Here is a 17,870-nt window from a genome sequence, read left to right on the forward strand (position 1 = left end):
CTCTCTGCAGATCAGCTCCCGCAGGATCCCACCTGGGGACGGTGAGCATGCTTGTACTAAACCCCTCATATACACATCACAGTGCTACAGTATGTCACAGCCCATTAAGCCACTGCATATATTTTCGGCACCGGTGGTCACGGCGGCAATTAAAGCCCCGACAGTGCTACTGTTAGCATTACTCTGCAACCATAAAATAGATGCGCTCATCAGCATTGTTTTGGAACAGGTTGTTTCCACCAGGATGAAGCACTGCGAGCAGACTTCAAACGCCGTTGCCGCCCGCTCGCCTGGCTGCACAGTTTAAAAGCTCGAACATGGTGTGTGGGACAATGGCGGCTCTCGAAAAGCATTGTGGTAATCAGGGCCAATGGAATTTTCCCTGCATCATTAAAAAGGGATTGGTCTGCTCACTGCGTTCATGGGAAGTGCCGTTAGTTAACCCAACAAAGGTGCTCCGGCTGCGGACCCCCAGAGATGAAGGGCATCGCAGGGGCTCAGTGAATCCACCTCTAATCCTCTCAGCACCATTGTACCGATACACTCTAAACCCTTTGACTACTTCCCGCTCTAATCTCTACAGATTTGGGCGAGTTAAACAAGTTTCTGATCCGTGGGCCCACAAACCTGCCTCGTCCTCCTCCATCTCGACTCTCCTTGTGGCGACAAGTTTAGCTTCAACGACTTGCTTCAGGAGAGAGTTTGTATCCCCTTTTTTAACACGTCTTTTTAAACCAGCAAGTACTTTTGTTTAAATTTAAGTCCTTCTCAAGCAAAAAAGCTGCACATTTGATGGTTTTAACTCTTCCAATGTGAGGATTTGCTGCTCCTTGTTTTTCCAAAGTTTGATGGCTAACTTAACATCTTTGACTTTTGGACAACTAATCAGACAAAACCAATTGAAGACATCACGATGGGGTTAAATAAGCTGTGATTTGTGACCAAACAAACATTTTTACAAAGCAAACAAACATAATTAGTAGATTCATTTAACTGTAGCTCTTGCAGAACACACCTGCTAAAAAAATGTTCTGAAAAGTAGTTTAACAGTAAAAAAAAAAAAAAAAAAGAAGTAGTTACAGAGGGGGGAGTCCTTGTAATTAGGAATTATCACAGTATTAATCAAGAGACAACAGATCTTACAGACTTGTTGATTATTTTCGTGATTTATCAATTCATTATTTGGGCAGAAAATTTTGAAAAATGCTCATCACTATTTCCAAGAACTGAAGATGATGCTTGCAACGATACAAACCTCCAAAAATATTCACTAAACAAGGATATCAAGTGGATAAAATGGACAGAAAACACAACTAAACTCCACAAAGGAAAAGCTGGAACTGCGAATATTCTCTATATTCGCAGTTTTTGTTAAACGATTGTTTAATAGACATTATAGTTGTCCAATCGATTCATTGATTCAAGTTCTTCAGCTCTCAGTTGCGGGAATGAAGCTTTTTAAAGGGTGTAAATGTCCAAAACAAAATCTCAGTTTCTTTGGATATTGATGCATTTCTTTCATTCCTCCCGCCTCCACCTTCTTAAGAGGAAATTAAGTGTATGTGTGAATACATGAATGTCGAGCTGCTGGTGCATGGAGGGGGCGGAGTTTTAGGGGGAAGTAATAGCAGGTCGCACTCAGCGAGCTGGTGGTCGTGACAAAGCACTTGACAGGCCAGAAGACACCCCCTAATTTCCAGTTGACCTTGGCTTGTTTAGCATTCCCTGTTACCGCTGGTGACAGTGACACGCGTCTGGGGTTGGGTTAACTCTAGAAGCAAAAGGGTATGGGTGGGTGGGTGGGTGGGTGTGGGTGTGTGTGTGTGTGCAGATGGACGGCCGTTAGGGATGCAGCCTTATATTCCCCAGAGAGGAGGCAGAGGTCAGGGATCAAAGCCCCGACCGAATCCCCACCCAGCTCTGCGTCTGGGGACGATCCAGAGAGAACCGGGGCTCCGGCCGGACCGCATTATGCAGCTCAAGCAATTAATGCAGCAGCAGCAGGAATGGCAGGGGTCTATAGGAGCAGTGGGTGTTTGTGTGTTTGTTTGTGTGTGTGTGTGTGTGTGTGTGTGTGTGTGTGTGTGTGTGTTTGTATGGACTGGAGTGTTGTTTGTGTGTGTGCGTGTCTCTTGTGCCAGGCCGTTGTAGCTTGCACACAATGAAGCGGTGCAGCTGGCACGTGCTACACGCACACACGCGCACACACACACCAGAGAGGTCTTTTAATTAAGGGATTTGTTAATTTTCTATTCAACCTGACAGTGATGAATGGGGGAGCAGAGCCTGCCCATCTCAGCCTCGGCTGCTCGGCAGACAGAGCCGCCAAGGAGGCCTCTGGGTGCGATCATCACACTCTCAAACCTTATTTATACATGGAGGTGTTTTTTTTAACCCTTTGGACGCCGCTCACTGCATTTACTAAAAGCTGAAAAAAAAAAAAAAAAAAAAAAAAAAAAAGAAAGAAAAGAAAAACCCCTGTCTCAATGCTCTGTAGGAGCCAGTGTGGAGTCCAGATAGAGCCGAGGAGTAAACAAAGTCAAACAATGGCCACGTTTCGTGTGAACAAAGCAAGATTTGTTGCTGCTGTTTGGCTACAATGGAAGTCGTGATTAGTGATTGTTATACTGGCCGGGAAACAGTTTAAGCTTATCGTGCGTTCTTTTTTAAGTGCCTGAAATGAAAATGAACAGTTTCATTTCGGCTTATTTCATGTCTATGGTGGATAAAAGTCTCCACACAAATTACATTCAGAGCCTTCTACTGATTGGCAGCAGCATATTAATTTAGGAAAAATGTAATGTTGCCTGAATCACAATTTTTTTTATCAGCATAATTAAGAACACTTGAAAGTCGTTCAGAACCGTTGCAAAACCTTTCTTTTGGTTGCTCACTACGATATCAATCCTGCAGCAACTAAAGCAAAGTGTTTATATATTGCACTTGGTAAACACAAAGAGAAATAGTTGTTTTGGTGAAATATAGAAAATCTGTTGCCTGAATTTAACTGTCCGTCGGACTCTGTGGGCAAACTGCTGTACTCAGCACAAAAGACACACAAAAAAGCGAACATGCAGCTATTAGCAAGAAACTATTTTGTCATTTATGTTTTGTTTTGTATGCGCATGAAATAGGAGTTTTTCACCTTGAAATCTGACATCGAAGTGGAATCTAAATCTCATGTTAAAGGAGCACGAGACAACAAAACGATGCACACGTGAATTTCAACAACAACAGGGACTCTTGTTCTTAAAATTAGGCTTCACAAAGACTTTAACAGTCTTTTACTTCGTAGCTTTAGACTGCTGTTTGAAGAATATCATTTCTGTCTTCTTTAGGGAGCTGTTGGCTACTTTAGCTGTTGCACTCAGGTCAAGACAACTTCCACATATGATCCATTAGATGCACAAACTTTGGCCTCCTTAAAATCTAAATTAACAACTTGGCTTTGACTGATTAACTTTCTCTTCAGCACTTTTGTTTCCTCTATCAAATTTGGGTTGATTTATTGCTGCATCGCACTAAAACAGCACACGACATGTATTATTTCTGTCCATTCATCCTTCATCAACTGTTTTTTCTGTATTTTAAATGTGATTTTCTTTACGTATACCAGGTTTTGCCATCTGTGTTTTTAAAGGTGCTCTTCAGAAAATAAACTTTCTCTGGCTCCTGTAATTTCATGCCAGAAATCATTGTGCTGAGACTCTGAATTAATCTAAAATTGTATGTATTTCATATTCATTATCAATACTGTCTTTGTTGCTGCCAAACATGTTTTGCATTAAGAATAACAAAAGGCCTCCCCGAAGCAGCACAGCCACATGTCATATTGGCCCCCGTGCAATTTATCTATTGTGATATGGCAGCCATTCATCTTTTAAATGCTCTCTCATGATTTCCTTTGTGCACGCGGAGCTGGAGGTGACCTTGAAAACGGACCATGTGGTGTATTCTGATGATAATTTATTCTCACATACAAGAAAACTGTCTCGCTAACATGATTTTCTTCATGCTTTTGTGCCATCTAGGCTCGCTGGAAACTTTTATGGCAGCAGAAAATGTATTATCTCTTCAAAAGAATCCAGACCTGGATTTATGGAGTCATGCAAATTTATGGACACACAGACAGTTTGTTTTGCATGATTTCAAGTCAGATTCATCCCTATGTGACAGCAGATACAGGTCTCATTTCAGAGCATAAACTGGAAACAAACACATCTATAAGTTGTGATTAAAAACAACACTGAATCCAGAACTATGATTACATTACATTTCATTTAGCTGACGCATTTATCCAAAGCGACTTATAAGAAGTGCATTTCAACCGTGAGGGTACAAAACCCAGAACAACAGGAATCAAGAAAATACAATTTCTTCAAGAAAGCTGATTAAGTATTTATGTACATTTCCATATAACTGAATCCCAAAAATATATCCAGAGGCTCGCACTAAGTCTGCAGTCAGCTGATATTGAATTATTTCATCAGTGGAAAAACCCCACAATGGAAAGCAAATTGATCCGAGCTCCATTTTTTAAAGCATAAGACATGCAAATGACTTTTGTCTCAACTGTCCTGTCCTGAATATTTCACTTGAGTGTCTGACAAAAATAGTAACGTACTCATTGTCCCGGCCGTCAGGTCAGTTATCAAGCTCCTTTTTTTTTTTTTGTGAACCCAGTTTTAGTGGGCTTTGACTGACACACACACACACACACACACACACACACACACACACACACACACACAGATGCGGCACACTCCGTTTTAATGCATATTAATGAAGTTAAACGGGCCGCTGTAGAGCGCGAGACAATGGAGGAGAGGAGGGCTGGTTGTGAGCACAAAGCCGGGGACTCAAGGGAAGCAGAACAGGTGCAGTTTCACGTGGAACGACCGGTTCATCGGTGCAGGGAGGAACGGCAACACACGATGCTCTCGATATCGACCGTCAATGTGCTATTAGTTTCAGAGGGTGGTGCTCTCAGACAATGATTTTCTTTTATTTAAAGTTGTAAAGCACTGGAAAATACTAACTTCATAGACTTTTAGGATGAAAAAACATTCAGCTTAAAAGGGTAAGTTCACCTCTTTAAATCAATCCCATGTAGTTTTATGTCCAGTTTTTGGTTCCTGTAATCACTCATCCTCTTCACACTGGCTACGAGATCCATTTATAATGTGATTCCTTTGCAAGATATGTGGGACAAAGTCTAACATGACACATTCTTTACGACTCATCGCTTGTCGGCCAGTGACTGTAAACCTTTACTGGTTTAAAAACCCCTAAAACAAAGCAGAGTTGTGGCCCATTGTGACCTTTTTAGATCCAAATTCACAAGAAATAAGCAAACACAAGAAGAGAAGCAAAATAATAAGCACAAAGCCAAAATATCTCTGGATAACTGAAGTTCTTTAAAAGAATGGATGCATTTTTATAAATGAGGAATAATGATAATATAATTTTCTATTCCGCATGAGATCCACAATGATATGTAAACACCGGGCAGCACATGTTTCTTCATTGTCTAACATCATCAAAAGTGCAGTAGACTGCAGATGGAGAACATCGGCCTTCTGTCACTATTGTGTGCCGCAGCCATGCACAGATCTTTAAAAGGGGAACTTCCCGTTTCTCACACACGTTTTCTGTGGCGGTGAAAATAACCCAGATGATGGTAATCATGAGGGTTACACAAGAGTAACCAGACACTTCTAAAAACCAGGAAACACCTGTTACATCCTGACTATAAATTCAAGAGGCTCACAGTTGTTATCATGTTTGACTTTCCAGGCTTTTCCTTAAATGTAAAAATGGCCAAAAAAAACGACAAAAGGCAAAGACAATAGAACAACAAAAAATAACTGTGATGAGAAAAATAACAGCAGTCTCTTCCAACCAACTCGATAGACGTTCTTGTAACAAAGAGATCAGGTTTTCAGGCCTAATAGTCATAATATGGGAGGGGAAATGATTTTCCCAGCTCAGTGAGTCCCGGCTCTGCTCTGTGGTCCCTCCTCTGGGGCCACATAGAGAATCAACTCGAACCAAGCCACGCCCCCACGTTTTATTCCGGGGAATTTATCAGCGCGCTACCAACTGAACGCTCTGCAAACTAGACCCAGCAAGAGGAGAGAGAAGAAACCCCTCCACAGGCTCTACCCATGCTGACAGACACACAGACTACTCACTTCTGTGGAAACTAAACTCTGCAGCTCTGACAGGATGGATTTCTTGGACCGCGGATACCTGGACGCGCGGTCTCCGTACGACTACACCTTCAATTTTTGGAATGACTACCTCGGTCTGTCCACACTTGTCGCCCAAAATAAGATCAACAGCTCGTCCTGCAGCCCCAACTCTATCACAGAGTCTCTGAAAGCGACTCTGGGGCTGGAGGACGACTCCCCGGTTTGCTCCTGCGTAATTGGGCACGGCAGGGACGGCGACGGACACTCGGACTGCTGCTGCGCGGCCCCGGGCTCCCCGCCGATCTCCTTCTACGACCTCAAGGAGCGCATCTCGCTCCTCAGGCCGTACGAGCACCTCGCTGGCGACTCGCAGCTGGCAGCAGACAGAGATTCGCCCTCCTACAGGGGGAGCTTCGCCGGCCTCGACCTGCTCTCCATGGACCGAAGACGGAAACAGACTCAGAGGGGCAAGCCGGAGCCCAAAGTGTGCGTCTTCTGTCGGAATAACGGCGCGCCGGAGGAAGTTTACGGCACCCACATCCTGAAGACCGCGGACGGCAGAGTGCTGTGCCCCATCCTCCGGGCGTACACCTGCCCCCTCTGCAGCGCCAACGGCGACAACGCGCACACCATCAAGTACTGCCCGCTCTCTAAAGATCAGCCGAGCCAGAGAGTGCAGGCAAAGGGAGGCAGAGTGGTGGGGAAAAGGCTGAAAATCTTCTAAGGGAGGAGAAAAATAAAAAATTGAGTTGCACTGTCTGAAATTACCAGAGTGTATGGCAGTAATTTTGCTCCCATTTCATGCACAAGACAAGTCTGGAGAGCACGATTGGAAGAAAATAAGATTTCTATTGATTTCTTTTGGTCACTGCTTCATTTGTAATGTTTTTTGTGTGTAACTCTATGGGCACATACAGTAGTTTACACGTGGACGCATTGCGCGCAATATCCTCCCCCCTCCCCCTTCCTCCTCCTCTCCAGCACTCCGAGGACTCTTGGTGATCAAAAAAAATGAACCAAAGTACTGTACAGATCGACCTGTGAATGACCACCTTCATGCTGTAATCAGAAAAAGGCCTGTGCATGTCAGCGGGCTGCTCCGGCTTCATGACATACCAACATAAATGAATATGCAGCACTCCTGAGGTGAATGTTTAGTACCATTCAGGCCCAGCAGGGATGTAAGAAGTCTGACCAGGCCATGCAAAGATGCAAGATCTTTATATCCAGCACATGTTTTTTTTTTTTCCTGAGATAAAATGTTTTCTACCAAAGGAATACACTTTTGTATTGAAACTTAGCCTAACGGTAAATTTCTGTATTGTTTATATGTTGGATGTCTTCTATTCTTCATGTGATTTTTATGTGGGAAAAACATTTTACACGTTTCAGCTGAATGTAAAACAGTGAAAGGTAGATCCGACATGCAGTTCATACAAGTCGCTCCTTTGTTTCTGTCATGAGTTTGAGGGTTTTTATTTTTAAATGTGCACCTGCAATTCTTGTAAATGTAAAAACGATTTTAGCGATGAAAAGCCTGACATTCCAAAGTCTTTATCTGTCAATAGAAATGTTTTATGTACTTATTTTTACCTTATGTACCACTGGGAAATATATTCACTGTAAATGAACTCTGAATAAACATGTAATTTGCATTTCTTCTTTGACTAAATGAGACTAAAACTGACTTTTAATACTATAATCCATCACTGATTTTTAGCTGAGGGTAATGCCCGCAGCAGATTGCATAATAACAGATCTAATGTCATTTTGAGTTGAGAATATTTTGTTAAACATGAGTAAACAAAACATTTTCACACATCTGAAACAGCCTGGAGTCAAACTGAAAAGCGATGCAAAGGCGCCACCTAGTGTTTAAAGTGTCCAATGACAACACCAACGACCAAAATCTATTTAAAAAAAACAAAACTTCCCTAAACAGACAAGCACAAGGTCACTTAATAAATCTCATCTACTGGAGCAGAGTGGATAAATTAATCACAATATTTGTAATGATTTTCCATGTGAGAGAAGATCGATGATTAGAAACGTACTTCAAACTACTGGACTTGTCTTGTCGTGTAAAACTTTTCAGGAACTGGTGAACAACTTTCCTACACAGGGCCAGAAATTATAAACCACTCAGGAGTCTTCTAGCTCAAAGTCCTGCATGTTTGCACGTTAGCAATTAGTTCTCTTTTTAAATCAAAACGCGGAATAAAAGTCTACTGCACTGCACTGCCTCTCCCTGCATAAGAATTTTGTCAGGGTTACATAAAATAGGTATGAATGAGCTTCACCGACCTCTATTGGCAACTACGAAGAACTGCAACACCAAACAATAATGTCACAAACCATTCAATTATATCATAAATGCAAAAAAAAAAAATAAGTCACATTTTTGGTTTGCATGGTGTTAACATTTCTGCTCGTGAAGAAAAACCTCAGCGATGGAGGACACAATCTGACTGAATGGCGCCACCTATTGGCATTAATTATAACTGCTCTCCTCCGATCAGATGCCTTTTTTTTTTTTTTGCCTTTAAAAAAAACAGCTGAGTCTTGAAAATTTTGAAAATCCTGGCAGAAGTAGGTGCACTGAGAGTTACATAAGAGTTTTATCTTCCTGAGAGTCTTCTCTAAAACTCCGTTAACTGAATTAAGGGTGGAGCTCCATTCCCCAAATGTTTTAAGGTTATTTTGCATATTTTTCCGGGGTGGTAAGTTTGCTGTCCTGTGGAGATTCTCAGAGTCAGAACAGATCTCGTTCCTAAATAAACATTTCAGCAGCTTGTGGGAGTAGTTTGGGTAAATCCTTTGGAACCACATTTACAAATAAACTACCGTTTTCTCTTGAATTTGTCTGTTTTTTGATGTGCAGATGAATTTCAGGGGTTACAAAGTGCACTCTAAGAGTACAAATGTTGGCTTATAGGACCATCAGTCTATCTGTATGTCCTTACTCACAACCTTTGACTTGATTGCCTTGACGCCTCCTTTACATCAAATACTGAGGACGATCGACACTGACTCATCTCTGGATGGTTTCTGTGTGTCAGCAGATACAGATCGCACTTTCCACTTCTGTGGTGTCACACACACACACACACAAACACACACACACACACACACACACACACACACACACACACACACACACACACACACACACACACAGAGTCAGGAATCAGGACAGCCGGAGAACATCAGTAACTCATCGATTTGCAATCTAATGAGATCAAGCAATCGGGTCTAAAAATATTCTGGAACACAATGGAAGGGCTTCGTAAAAGAAATTTAAAGCGACACAAACGACGATGAAGAGAATCTAAAGAGGAAAAGTGAGGTATTTAAAAAGTATCTCAAGTTGAACAAGTCGTCTGTTTAGTGTTCAGTTTGCAGGAAAATGTTCAATCATCTGTCACATCATTCAGATGAATTTATTGCCTCCCGGAGCATTAAAACCTTTAGTGCCCCCTCACATTTCTCTCTGTGCACTACGTATTGATTTTCTCTGACTGGGTCTGTTTCAAGTCATTGTCGTGAGGTTTTTCTTTCTAAAATTAAGTTTGTGTGTGTGTGTGTGTGCGTGTGTGTGTGTGTGGGTGTATGTGTGTGTGTGTGTGTGTTTTCTTAGTTGAGGGGACAGACTGGAGTAAAATATGCCTTCAGAAGTGAATGGATTACTGAGATTCATTTATTTCAAAGCCATTTTGGAGGCAGGCGAAATGAAAATCTGCTCTACCACACGTCCTTTGCCTGCCTCAGCTGAGAGGGAGTCTGAAAACCAACCTCCTCTCTCCTCACTGCAGCAGGCTGCTATTGGCCCGGCGGATGCTGACAGCAGTGATGTTTCTCTGTGCTGGAAGAGGAGGAGGAGGAGGAGGAGGAGGAAGAGGGGGGGGTTGCAGCCTGTCTCTATAAAAGCAGGGGATCTGCAGCATCACCGAACTGGTGCAGTGCAAAACGCTCACTCATCCTCACCGATGGTGTGCAGAACAAGGGGGACATAAAAAAAAAAAAAAACTTCTGAAACTGAAACATACATCTCCTTTTCTTAAACAAACCCAAAAAATCCACAACAAAAAATCCATCATGAGCTACGATACCTACTTCTCCTACCGGCGCCCTTGGGACAGCTGCAAAGTCTCCCGAACCACCACCAAATCCTCCATGTCTTCCTCTCTCTACTCGTCCTCCCGAGCTCCTCCGTCCGGGAAGAAGATCCTGAGGATGGGCTCCGCTTCCCTGCCCGACGGGTCTCAGAGGATGGACCTGGCTCAGGCCAGCTCCCTCAACACAGAGCTGGTGGGCCTACGCTCGCAGGAGAGGGCACAGCTCGTGGACCTGAACGACCGCTTCGCCACCTACATCGACAAGGTGAGGCACCTGGAGCTGCAGAACCGAGCCCTGCTGGCCGAGCTGGACGCGCTCAGGAGGCGGCAGAACAACCCGTCCCGCCTGCAGGCGGTCTACGAGGGGGAGGCGCGGGGTTTGAGGGCCATGATCGACTCAGAGAACGGGGAGAAGATGCGGATGGAGGCGGAGAAGGACTACCTGCGAGACGTGTACGAGCAGCTGAAGGAGCGCTACGAGGAGGAGGCGAGGCGGCGGATGCATGCTGAGGAGGCGCTGCAGAGGACCAGAGAGGAGGCGAACAGGGCCGTAGTCTACAACTGCGATGCGGAGGCCACGGTGGTCTCTCTGTGCGACGAGATGGTGTTCCTGAAGAAGGTCTTTGCGGAGGAGCAGGTGGAGCTGCAGGCCCAGATGCAGGTGGCCAACATCAGCGTGGACGTGGAGGTCTCCCGGCCCGACCTCTCCACCGCCCTGCGAGACATCCGGGCGCAGTACGAGCGGCTGGCCAACAAGAACATGCAGGCCGCCGAGGACTGGTACCAGAGCAAGTTCGCGAGCGTGGCGGAGATGGCCAGCAAAAACAACGAGGCCGTGCACGCCATCCGGGAGGAGACCATGGAATACCGGAGGCTGCTGCAGTCCCGCTCCTCGGAGATCGAGGCTCTCCGGAACGTCGTCGAATCCCTGAATAAGCAACTGGAGGATCTGGAGGAGACGCAGGCGAAGGAGGTGACAAAGTACCAGGTGAATGGGGGATAAATGGGTCCTGGTCTGCCTGGGAGAATGTGTGCAGATATGCAACTCCTGGTCTGCCTTTTATTCCAGAGTACATCCTAGTTTCAGAGAAGCAGTCGTCTTCTTATGCTCATTTTTAGAGCGAGAAGGAAAAGAGGCCAGATCGAAAAAGGTCCCGCTCAGGATAAAGAAAACCACTCAGGAGGTAGAAAAGCAAAAAGAGGGACTTTAGTGTTTCTTTTTTATGCAAGATGACATGTAAAGATGTTCTTTGCAGCAGCTACACCCCCCCACCCCCCCTCCTCCCTCACCCCCCTCCCCCCTCCCCATGCAGTAGCGCTCAGCAGGAAATAATAGCAGGCTCACAGCAGAGGTGAAACTCTGCAAGGTTACCGTCAGGATAAACTGAGAGAGCTCATCAGAGCTGCACAAAAAAACTCCAGGGCTTTCAACGCCTGTTTATATTCATTTACCAATAATTTCCCACTGATATTTGAGAATGAACGGCTGTTTTTTGGGGGGGTATTTATAGATTCGGATAAGTGACCTGGAGCAGGACATCACTGAAGCCAAGCAGGAGATGGCGCGCTACCTGCGAGAGTACCAAGACCTTCTCAATGTGAAGATGGCCCTGGACATCGAAATAGCAGCGTACAGGTGAGACTCTGACGTTATCTGTTCACGCACACCAACAATCGATGTCGTTTTTGTACTATTTAAATTGTTTTTTTCACACTTCTGTTAAATACACATGCAAAGAAATAAATCTCAAGCTCAATCGGTTTTCCTTTTTTTCTTCTCAGGAAACTTTTGGAGGGGGAAGAGATTCGGCTGGCTTATCCCTCCTTTCCTGCTCTGAATTAAAATCTAAATGCCACCAGCCCGGCAAAAAAAAACCTGAATTCTTCATCGCCCTTCATCTCCTCTGAACATCCCTCCTTTAACCCCTCCCCCCTCCCTCATCTCCTCCCTCCTCCCTCCCCAAAAAAAATTCTTAACTCCTCCCTAAAAAACGAACCTGCAAACCAAAAGCTCATCGTCCTCAAGACAGCAGCGCCCTTGTGCTAAACAAGAGGTCCACCAGAAGTCCCCCTTCTTCTACACACGTTCTGGCACCGCACATCAAGAAGACGGCGAACCGTAAAAACGCAGAGTGGCTGCACTGCATTAGTTACACAGCTACAGTCGGACAGCAGCGTTGTTTTGGTCGAGTTCCTCCCTGTCGTTCATACACGTTAAAGGTCCAAGCATCAGAGGCGACCATCCGGCTTCCCCGATGAACCCTCGTTGTGCAAACATTTGACCAAGTGTTTGTAAAGGAGGACACACACACACTAAAAAAAAAAAAAAAAAAAAAATTCCCTTCATCTTGCAATGCTTGGATTTTTATCTGTGTTTGACATGGCGCAAGAAAGCAGCAGTGTTTTCTGAGCTGGAACTCTACCAATCAGTCACGCAACGTCCGGCTCCCCTGGTTCAGTAGTCAGTGAACCAGTAACCTTAAAACTTTCTTTTTTTTACGTTAGAGAGCCATTTTCGTCCTTTTTAGTTGGTCTTCCTCTGCATTTACAGCCAGCCAGAAGCTGCGAGCTTTGGTTTGAAAACCGGAGTGAATCTGCGTCTTCCCACTCGGCTGTTTGGTTGTTTAAATTTCAAATAAATTAAAAAAAAAAAAAAAAGTATTTTCTTGCACGAAAACCTTCTGGGTACGTAAATGCTGGGGAAGATTAATCGTTACTGGTTTCTCCTTATAATCATGCAGCGTGTCTCTCGGCCTATCGGCACTGGAGTCCTTCTGTTCTGTGAGTTCATTCGAAGCTAAACCGTGAAACCGAAAGATAACCGCAGGAGCTCCTTGTTGTTCGTCTGCTGATCCGAGATCTAAATGGTGCTTTACATCTGTGAAGCTTATACGTCTGCACCGTTACGCTTGGTGCACCTGTAACAGCCGGCAACAAGCTGAATAAACAAATAACTGACCTGCAACATGCTTCAGATTCTGTGTTTTCATTTGACATGTTAACAGCCTCGCGCTGACAGGCTTTAGTACGACATGACTGAATACATATTTTATTGAGGTGTAAACAGGTGTAGATAATCCAAATATGCACACGTCCACATGCACAGCAAAATTGCACAACATACTTCCACAGAAAAAACACAGACATCCACTCCAGCTGCATTTTAGCCTCAAGCACAAGTTAATTATTAATATTTGTTTGTTCAAGAGGCAAAGCTCCAATTTCAGAAGTACTTACTGTGTGGGATTTTACTCAGGTAAGAATTTTTATGAAGCTAAACGTAATTTATTGATGGTAAAATTGGAGACAGAAATTGATGATATCTCATCGATTGAACTCAAACTGTAGGGATTTCTGCTCTGACGTATAACTAAATTATGGTTACCCAAATCTTGTTCATGAATCCACGACTGGAAAAAAACAACAGGGAAAATTCACACCTTGGAGCAAATTACAATTAAACTAAGAGGGAAGAAATATTTACATGCAAGAAGACAGAAAAATCATTTTATTATGAAATAAACTTCTGAAACCCGACACGAAGTCCTCCATGTGAACTGGACTTCTGGAATTGCCAGATAATATCTGGTTTTTGTTTTGTTAGATTATATCACTATTAGCCTGTCTGTAATAAATATGGAGAGGAAATTAGATTTATTTAGAATTAAAATAGGAATAATTGTGGTAATTATTAATATTGAGGGAAGGAAAAGGAAACTATAACTTCTGTTTGTGGCTGTAGTGACCAGGTGGATTCTTTTGAGTTTTACTGTAAACATTTAGTCAATTTATATAATTAAACTAGGCCTCTGGAAAAATATTGTAAGCATTTTGACCACTTCCTGAAATGTTTTATACCAAAACAATCAGATAATTTAACTTTTAAATGACCTATGACTGCATGGTCTCTTTTTAAAACGTCATACACATCATTAAGGTACCCCATAAGTGTAAATGTTTTGCCTTAAAAAACATAAAATTAAAAGAAATGATCATAATTGCAGCCCTGAATGCAAAAACTAGCTGTAAAGATAATATTTCATTCACCGATTCGTACATCATGGTGTTGTGTGCATGATTTAAAGTTTAAAAGAGACTTTATTCAACGCGTAAAAGTATGACCGGTTTCTGTTAATGATTCTTTGAGTTTTACTGTAAACACTTTATCCTTTCACATCACGTCCTGCTGAAGTTTCTTTGTACTTACAGCTCAGTGTGAGAAGGGCCGGCATACAGCAGCAGCAGCACTGCACCATTTCCCATAATTCCATGCTCCTGGCAAGGTGGCTGAAGCTGTAACATGTTGATAGATGGCCTCAGCAGAGTCATCAGTCACCGGGCTGACAACAGGCATCCCGTGAAACCCTGAAGACAAACACAAACCATATAGATATACAAAAATCAGCACATTATGAGTGCAAAAAAAGAAAAACCCCAGACACTAATAACATGCATCATGTTTAGTTTTGTATGTTTCAGGGCTCTGGTATTCTGCACAATGCTTTAAATAGAGCTGAACCACCATTAAGGTTTATTAGTTTCACCTGTGCTTTTCTTGGAAAGACAGACCTGAAATCAAGTCTCCAAAAAGACCACTGTTTACTGATGGTTAATAATCATACATTTTATTTTCTATAGCACTTTTCAGGACACTTTACAGGTTAAAATGATCAAAACAACACAATAAAAGTAGGAATCGCACAGTAATCACATTAAAATCTGCTGATAACAGTAAAAAACAACATGAATCAAACATTAAAAGCAGTTTTTAAAAGGCGGATTATCAGTTGTGGTTTAAATGTATTCAGATCAGCGCAGTCTCAGGTGTGTCTGGGGACAGAGGCTGTGGAGAAAAACACGTTTTTTAAATAGATGTAATTTTACTTCTGTTTGATAAATAACTAATTTTACCGGAGGAAGTTATTGTTGTATTTTCTCCATCCCAGTTAGACTCTTGTGAACTCGCATCATTACATTTATAGCGGTTCTGTTGGTGCCAAAAATATCTGGACATGCTAACATGTACACTAAACACATGACAAAACATTTGTGAATGTCTGTTCAATGTTGAGCTGCACTTCTGTCATACCCGACTGCTCCAGATTTTAAAACGACAAAGTTCACCCACTTTACTTCACATTTCTGTGACGAGACGACGGAAATATGTAGCTGGCATTAGGCGTTAGCTTCTTTCGTACCCAATTAGCTCATCATATGTTGCTCTTGTGATTGAATGTTAGCGTTAGATTTTAACAATACGAGTGAAAGAGAGTCGAAGACGATGAGAATTCTGCTTTTAACACAAATAACGAGCACAGCTGCAAACAATTGTGCTAACCTGCAGATGGCAGTAAAGTCTGTGAAAGTCTTCCTTTGCGAATCACTTCCGCCGGTCAAAGGACACCAACATGGCCGCCGTCTTACGTCGATAACATTTCTGTCTCAATGTTAACTCACACAACAGGGTTCAAACCCAGTTGCTTTTAAAAAAAAAAAAAAAAAACCAGCGACCGAGAAAGAGCACGTCGTAGCCACCTTTCGACGCCGACATGTTCCAGGTAATCGGCGGGAGGAGCGTGCAGGCGACCCGGCTCCTCGCGCCCAGGAGCGCCGTGCTCGTGGAGGCTGTCCGCGGCCGAAAGTCCCGCACCGACCCGGTGGCCAAGTCCAAAGAAGGGCGAATTAAAATGCCTCCGCCCATCGACGCGGTGGAGATGGTGGTCCTCAAGGAGAGAAACGCGGAGTACAAGCTCATCGTCAGGGCGCTCCGGTACGTTCAAGTCACCGGTCGTGTCTAAAGAGACGTCTCGAGCGGTTTACAGGTCGCCTGGTGTTCCAGTAAAAAACGGTGCTCCTGCTTAAATCTGTCCCCATGCAAACAATCCGCAAAAAAAACGTAAACTTTCAAACCCGTTAAGATGTAATTCAGATGTATATCTTACAGTTTCAACTATTTAAAATGATTATATTTTTGATTAAGGCTGGGGAAAACGGTTAAATAACAATAAGTACGTTTTAATTTGTATAAAAGTGTCTGGTGTTTTGCAAGCTGGAGCATAAATAATCGATTAATCACTCAGCCAGTCGACAGAAAATGAAATAAATGGTCAAAACTATCAGATAATTTAACTTTTAAATGACCTGTGACTGCATGGTCTCTTTTTAAAATGCCATACACGTCATTAAGAGACTATAGGTGCCCCATAAGTGTAAATGTTTTGCCTTTAAAAAAAAAACATAAAATTAAAAGAAATGATCATAGTTGCAGCCCCGAAAGCAAAAACTAGTTCTTAAGATAAAATGTATTTAACTGATTTGTACATCATGGTGTCAAGAGTTGTGTGCATGATTTGAAGTTTAAAAGAGACTTTGCACCACAGAAAATCCTCCTTGTATGTAACATGTGAAAGTCTGACCAGTTTCTGTTAAAGGCAATAACAACCGTTTCGTGAATATTCAGTGTGGCTGAAATATTCCGTTTCCTGTGCATTTGTCAGTCTGGAGTTTAAGGAGGAGGTGCTGCGGAAGAAGTACGAGGAGGAGACGGGCTCGCAGGCGGCGGAGAGGGCGAGGCACGATGCGGAGGAGCATCGCGCCCTGATGGCCTGGAACGACCAGGAGAACCTCCGCCTGCTCAAAACCAGGTGAGAAGGAAATGGCGACGAAGAATCTCGGCCTCATTTAAACAATATGGAGAGAATAGTCGATGCATTTCTTTTTTTGTGTGTCTTTTATCTTATGATCCTGTATCTCTCAGAATCGTGAGGATCCAGAAGGAGGAGGAGGAGGCTCAGCGCATGAAGGTCGAAGCTGCCGTTCAGCGCGAACAAGAGCAGCAAGAATTCATCAAAGAAAGAGAGAAGGAGATTTTGCAGCTGCAGGTCTGAATTTTAACGAAACTTTTTCCACCTTGGAAACTTTAAATTCTTATTTTCTAGCCAGAATTTCAGAAAGTCGGTATCATAAAGTTTGCAGGTTTTGGTTTGTGGTTGAAACAAAAAACAAAAAAACCACTGATTTGATCTTTTCCTCACGTTGTCGTTTGCCTTCATCTTCTCACAGGAGGACGTGAAGAACTTCATCACCCCGGAGAACTTGGACCAGCGGATCGAGGAGGCGCTGGACAACCCAAAGAATTACAACTTTGCCATCGATAAAGAAGGAAGAGTTGTCAAACAGACGGTGCTGCAGTGAAACGGCTGACTGAACTGAAGATAAACAAAAAACGGATGACATGCAAACATTATTCTGTTGTGGTCGAACTCACTCTGGAAGAGGATCTCTGTCTGAACGAGAACGCTGAAAAACACTCATCAGAGGAAGGTCGACCTTTCCTGTAAACTCAGCAATGTTTTGAGACGTGATGAGAGTTTCCTCGTCCGGACCTGGCTTTTATTTTTCTGCTTTATGTTCTTTCATTACTGTATTTCAGCCCAACGTATTGCTTTGATCATCTCTGGTATCACTCATGATGTGTAAAGTAAATTAATATGAACAGATTACAAGTTGCATCGTATGAAGATCTTTTGTGTGCGAGTTCAAATAAGAACCTGTGGGTGTC

At 43.2% G+C, this 17,870-nt stretch overlaps 3 protein-coding genes across 3 annotated transcripts; all 3 read left to right on the forward strand.

Annotated features, from left to right (window-relative positions):
* The first annotated feature begins 6,079 nt into the window (after positions 1–6,079).
* LOC138205085 (nanos homolog 1-like) lies at positions 6,080–7,849 on the forward strand. Its single transcript, XM_069160743.1, has one exon. It carries the CDS (start codon positions 6,229–6,231, stop codon positions 6,916–6,918), a length of 690 nt encoding a protein of 229 aa, XP_069016844.1. The 5' UTR covers positions 6,080–6,228; the 3' UTR covers positions 6,919–7,849.
* A 2,283-nt stretch (positions 7,850–10,132) lies between these two features.
* Positions 10,133–13,278, forward strand: neff2 (neuronal intermediate filament family member 2). Its single transcript, XM_069160744.1, has 3 exons — positions 10,133–11,297; positions 11,821–11,945; positions 12,092–13,278. The coding sequence occupies exons 1-3, from the start codon at positions 10,290–10,292 to the stop codon at positions 12,150–12,152; spliced, it is 1,194 nt and encodes a 397-aa protein (XP_069016845.1). The 5' UTR covers positions 10,133–10,289; the 3' UTR covers positions 12,153–13,278.
* A 2,050-nt stretch (positions 13,279–15,328) lies between these two features.
* Positions 15,329–17,814, forward strand: mrps26 (mitochondrial ribosomal protein S26). The gene is made up of 4 exons (XM_069160748.1): positions 15,329–16,079; positions 16,807–16,953; positions 17,067–17,190; positions 17,372–17,814. Exons 1-4 carry the CDS (start codon positions 15,859–15,861, stop codon positions 17,501–17,503), a joined length of 624 nt encoding a protein of 207 aa, XP_069016849.1. The 5' UTR covers positions 15,329–15,858; the 3' UTR covers positions 17,504–17,814.
* The last annotated feature ends 56 nt before the right edge of the window (positions 17,815–17,870 follow it).

The sequence above is a fragment of the Embiotoca jacksoni genome, unplaced genomic scaffold (genome assembly GCF_022577435.1).
Source record: "Embiotoca jacksoni isolate LCO1_2020_lvr unplaced genomic scaffold, fEmbJac1.0.p SCAF_27, whole genome shotgun sequence".
In the NCBI taxonomy this organism is placed as follows: Eukaryota; Metazoa; Chordata; class Actinopteri; family Embiotocidae; genus Embiotoca; species Embiotoca jacksoni.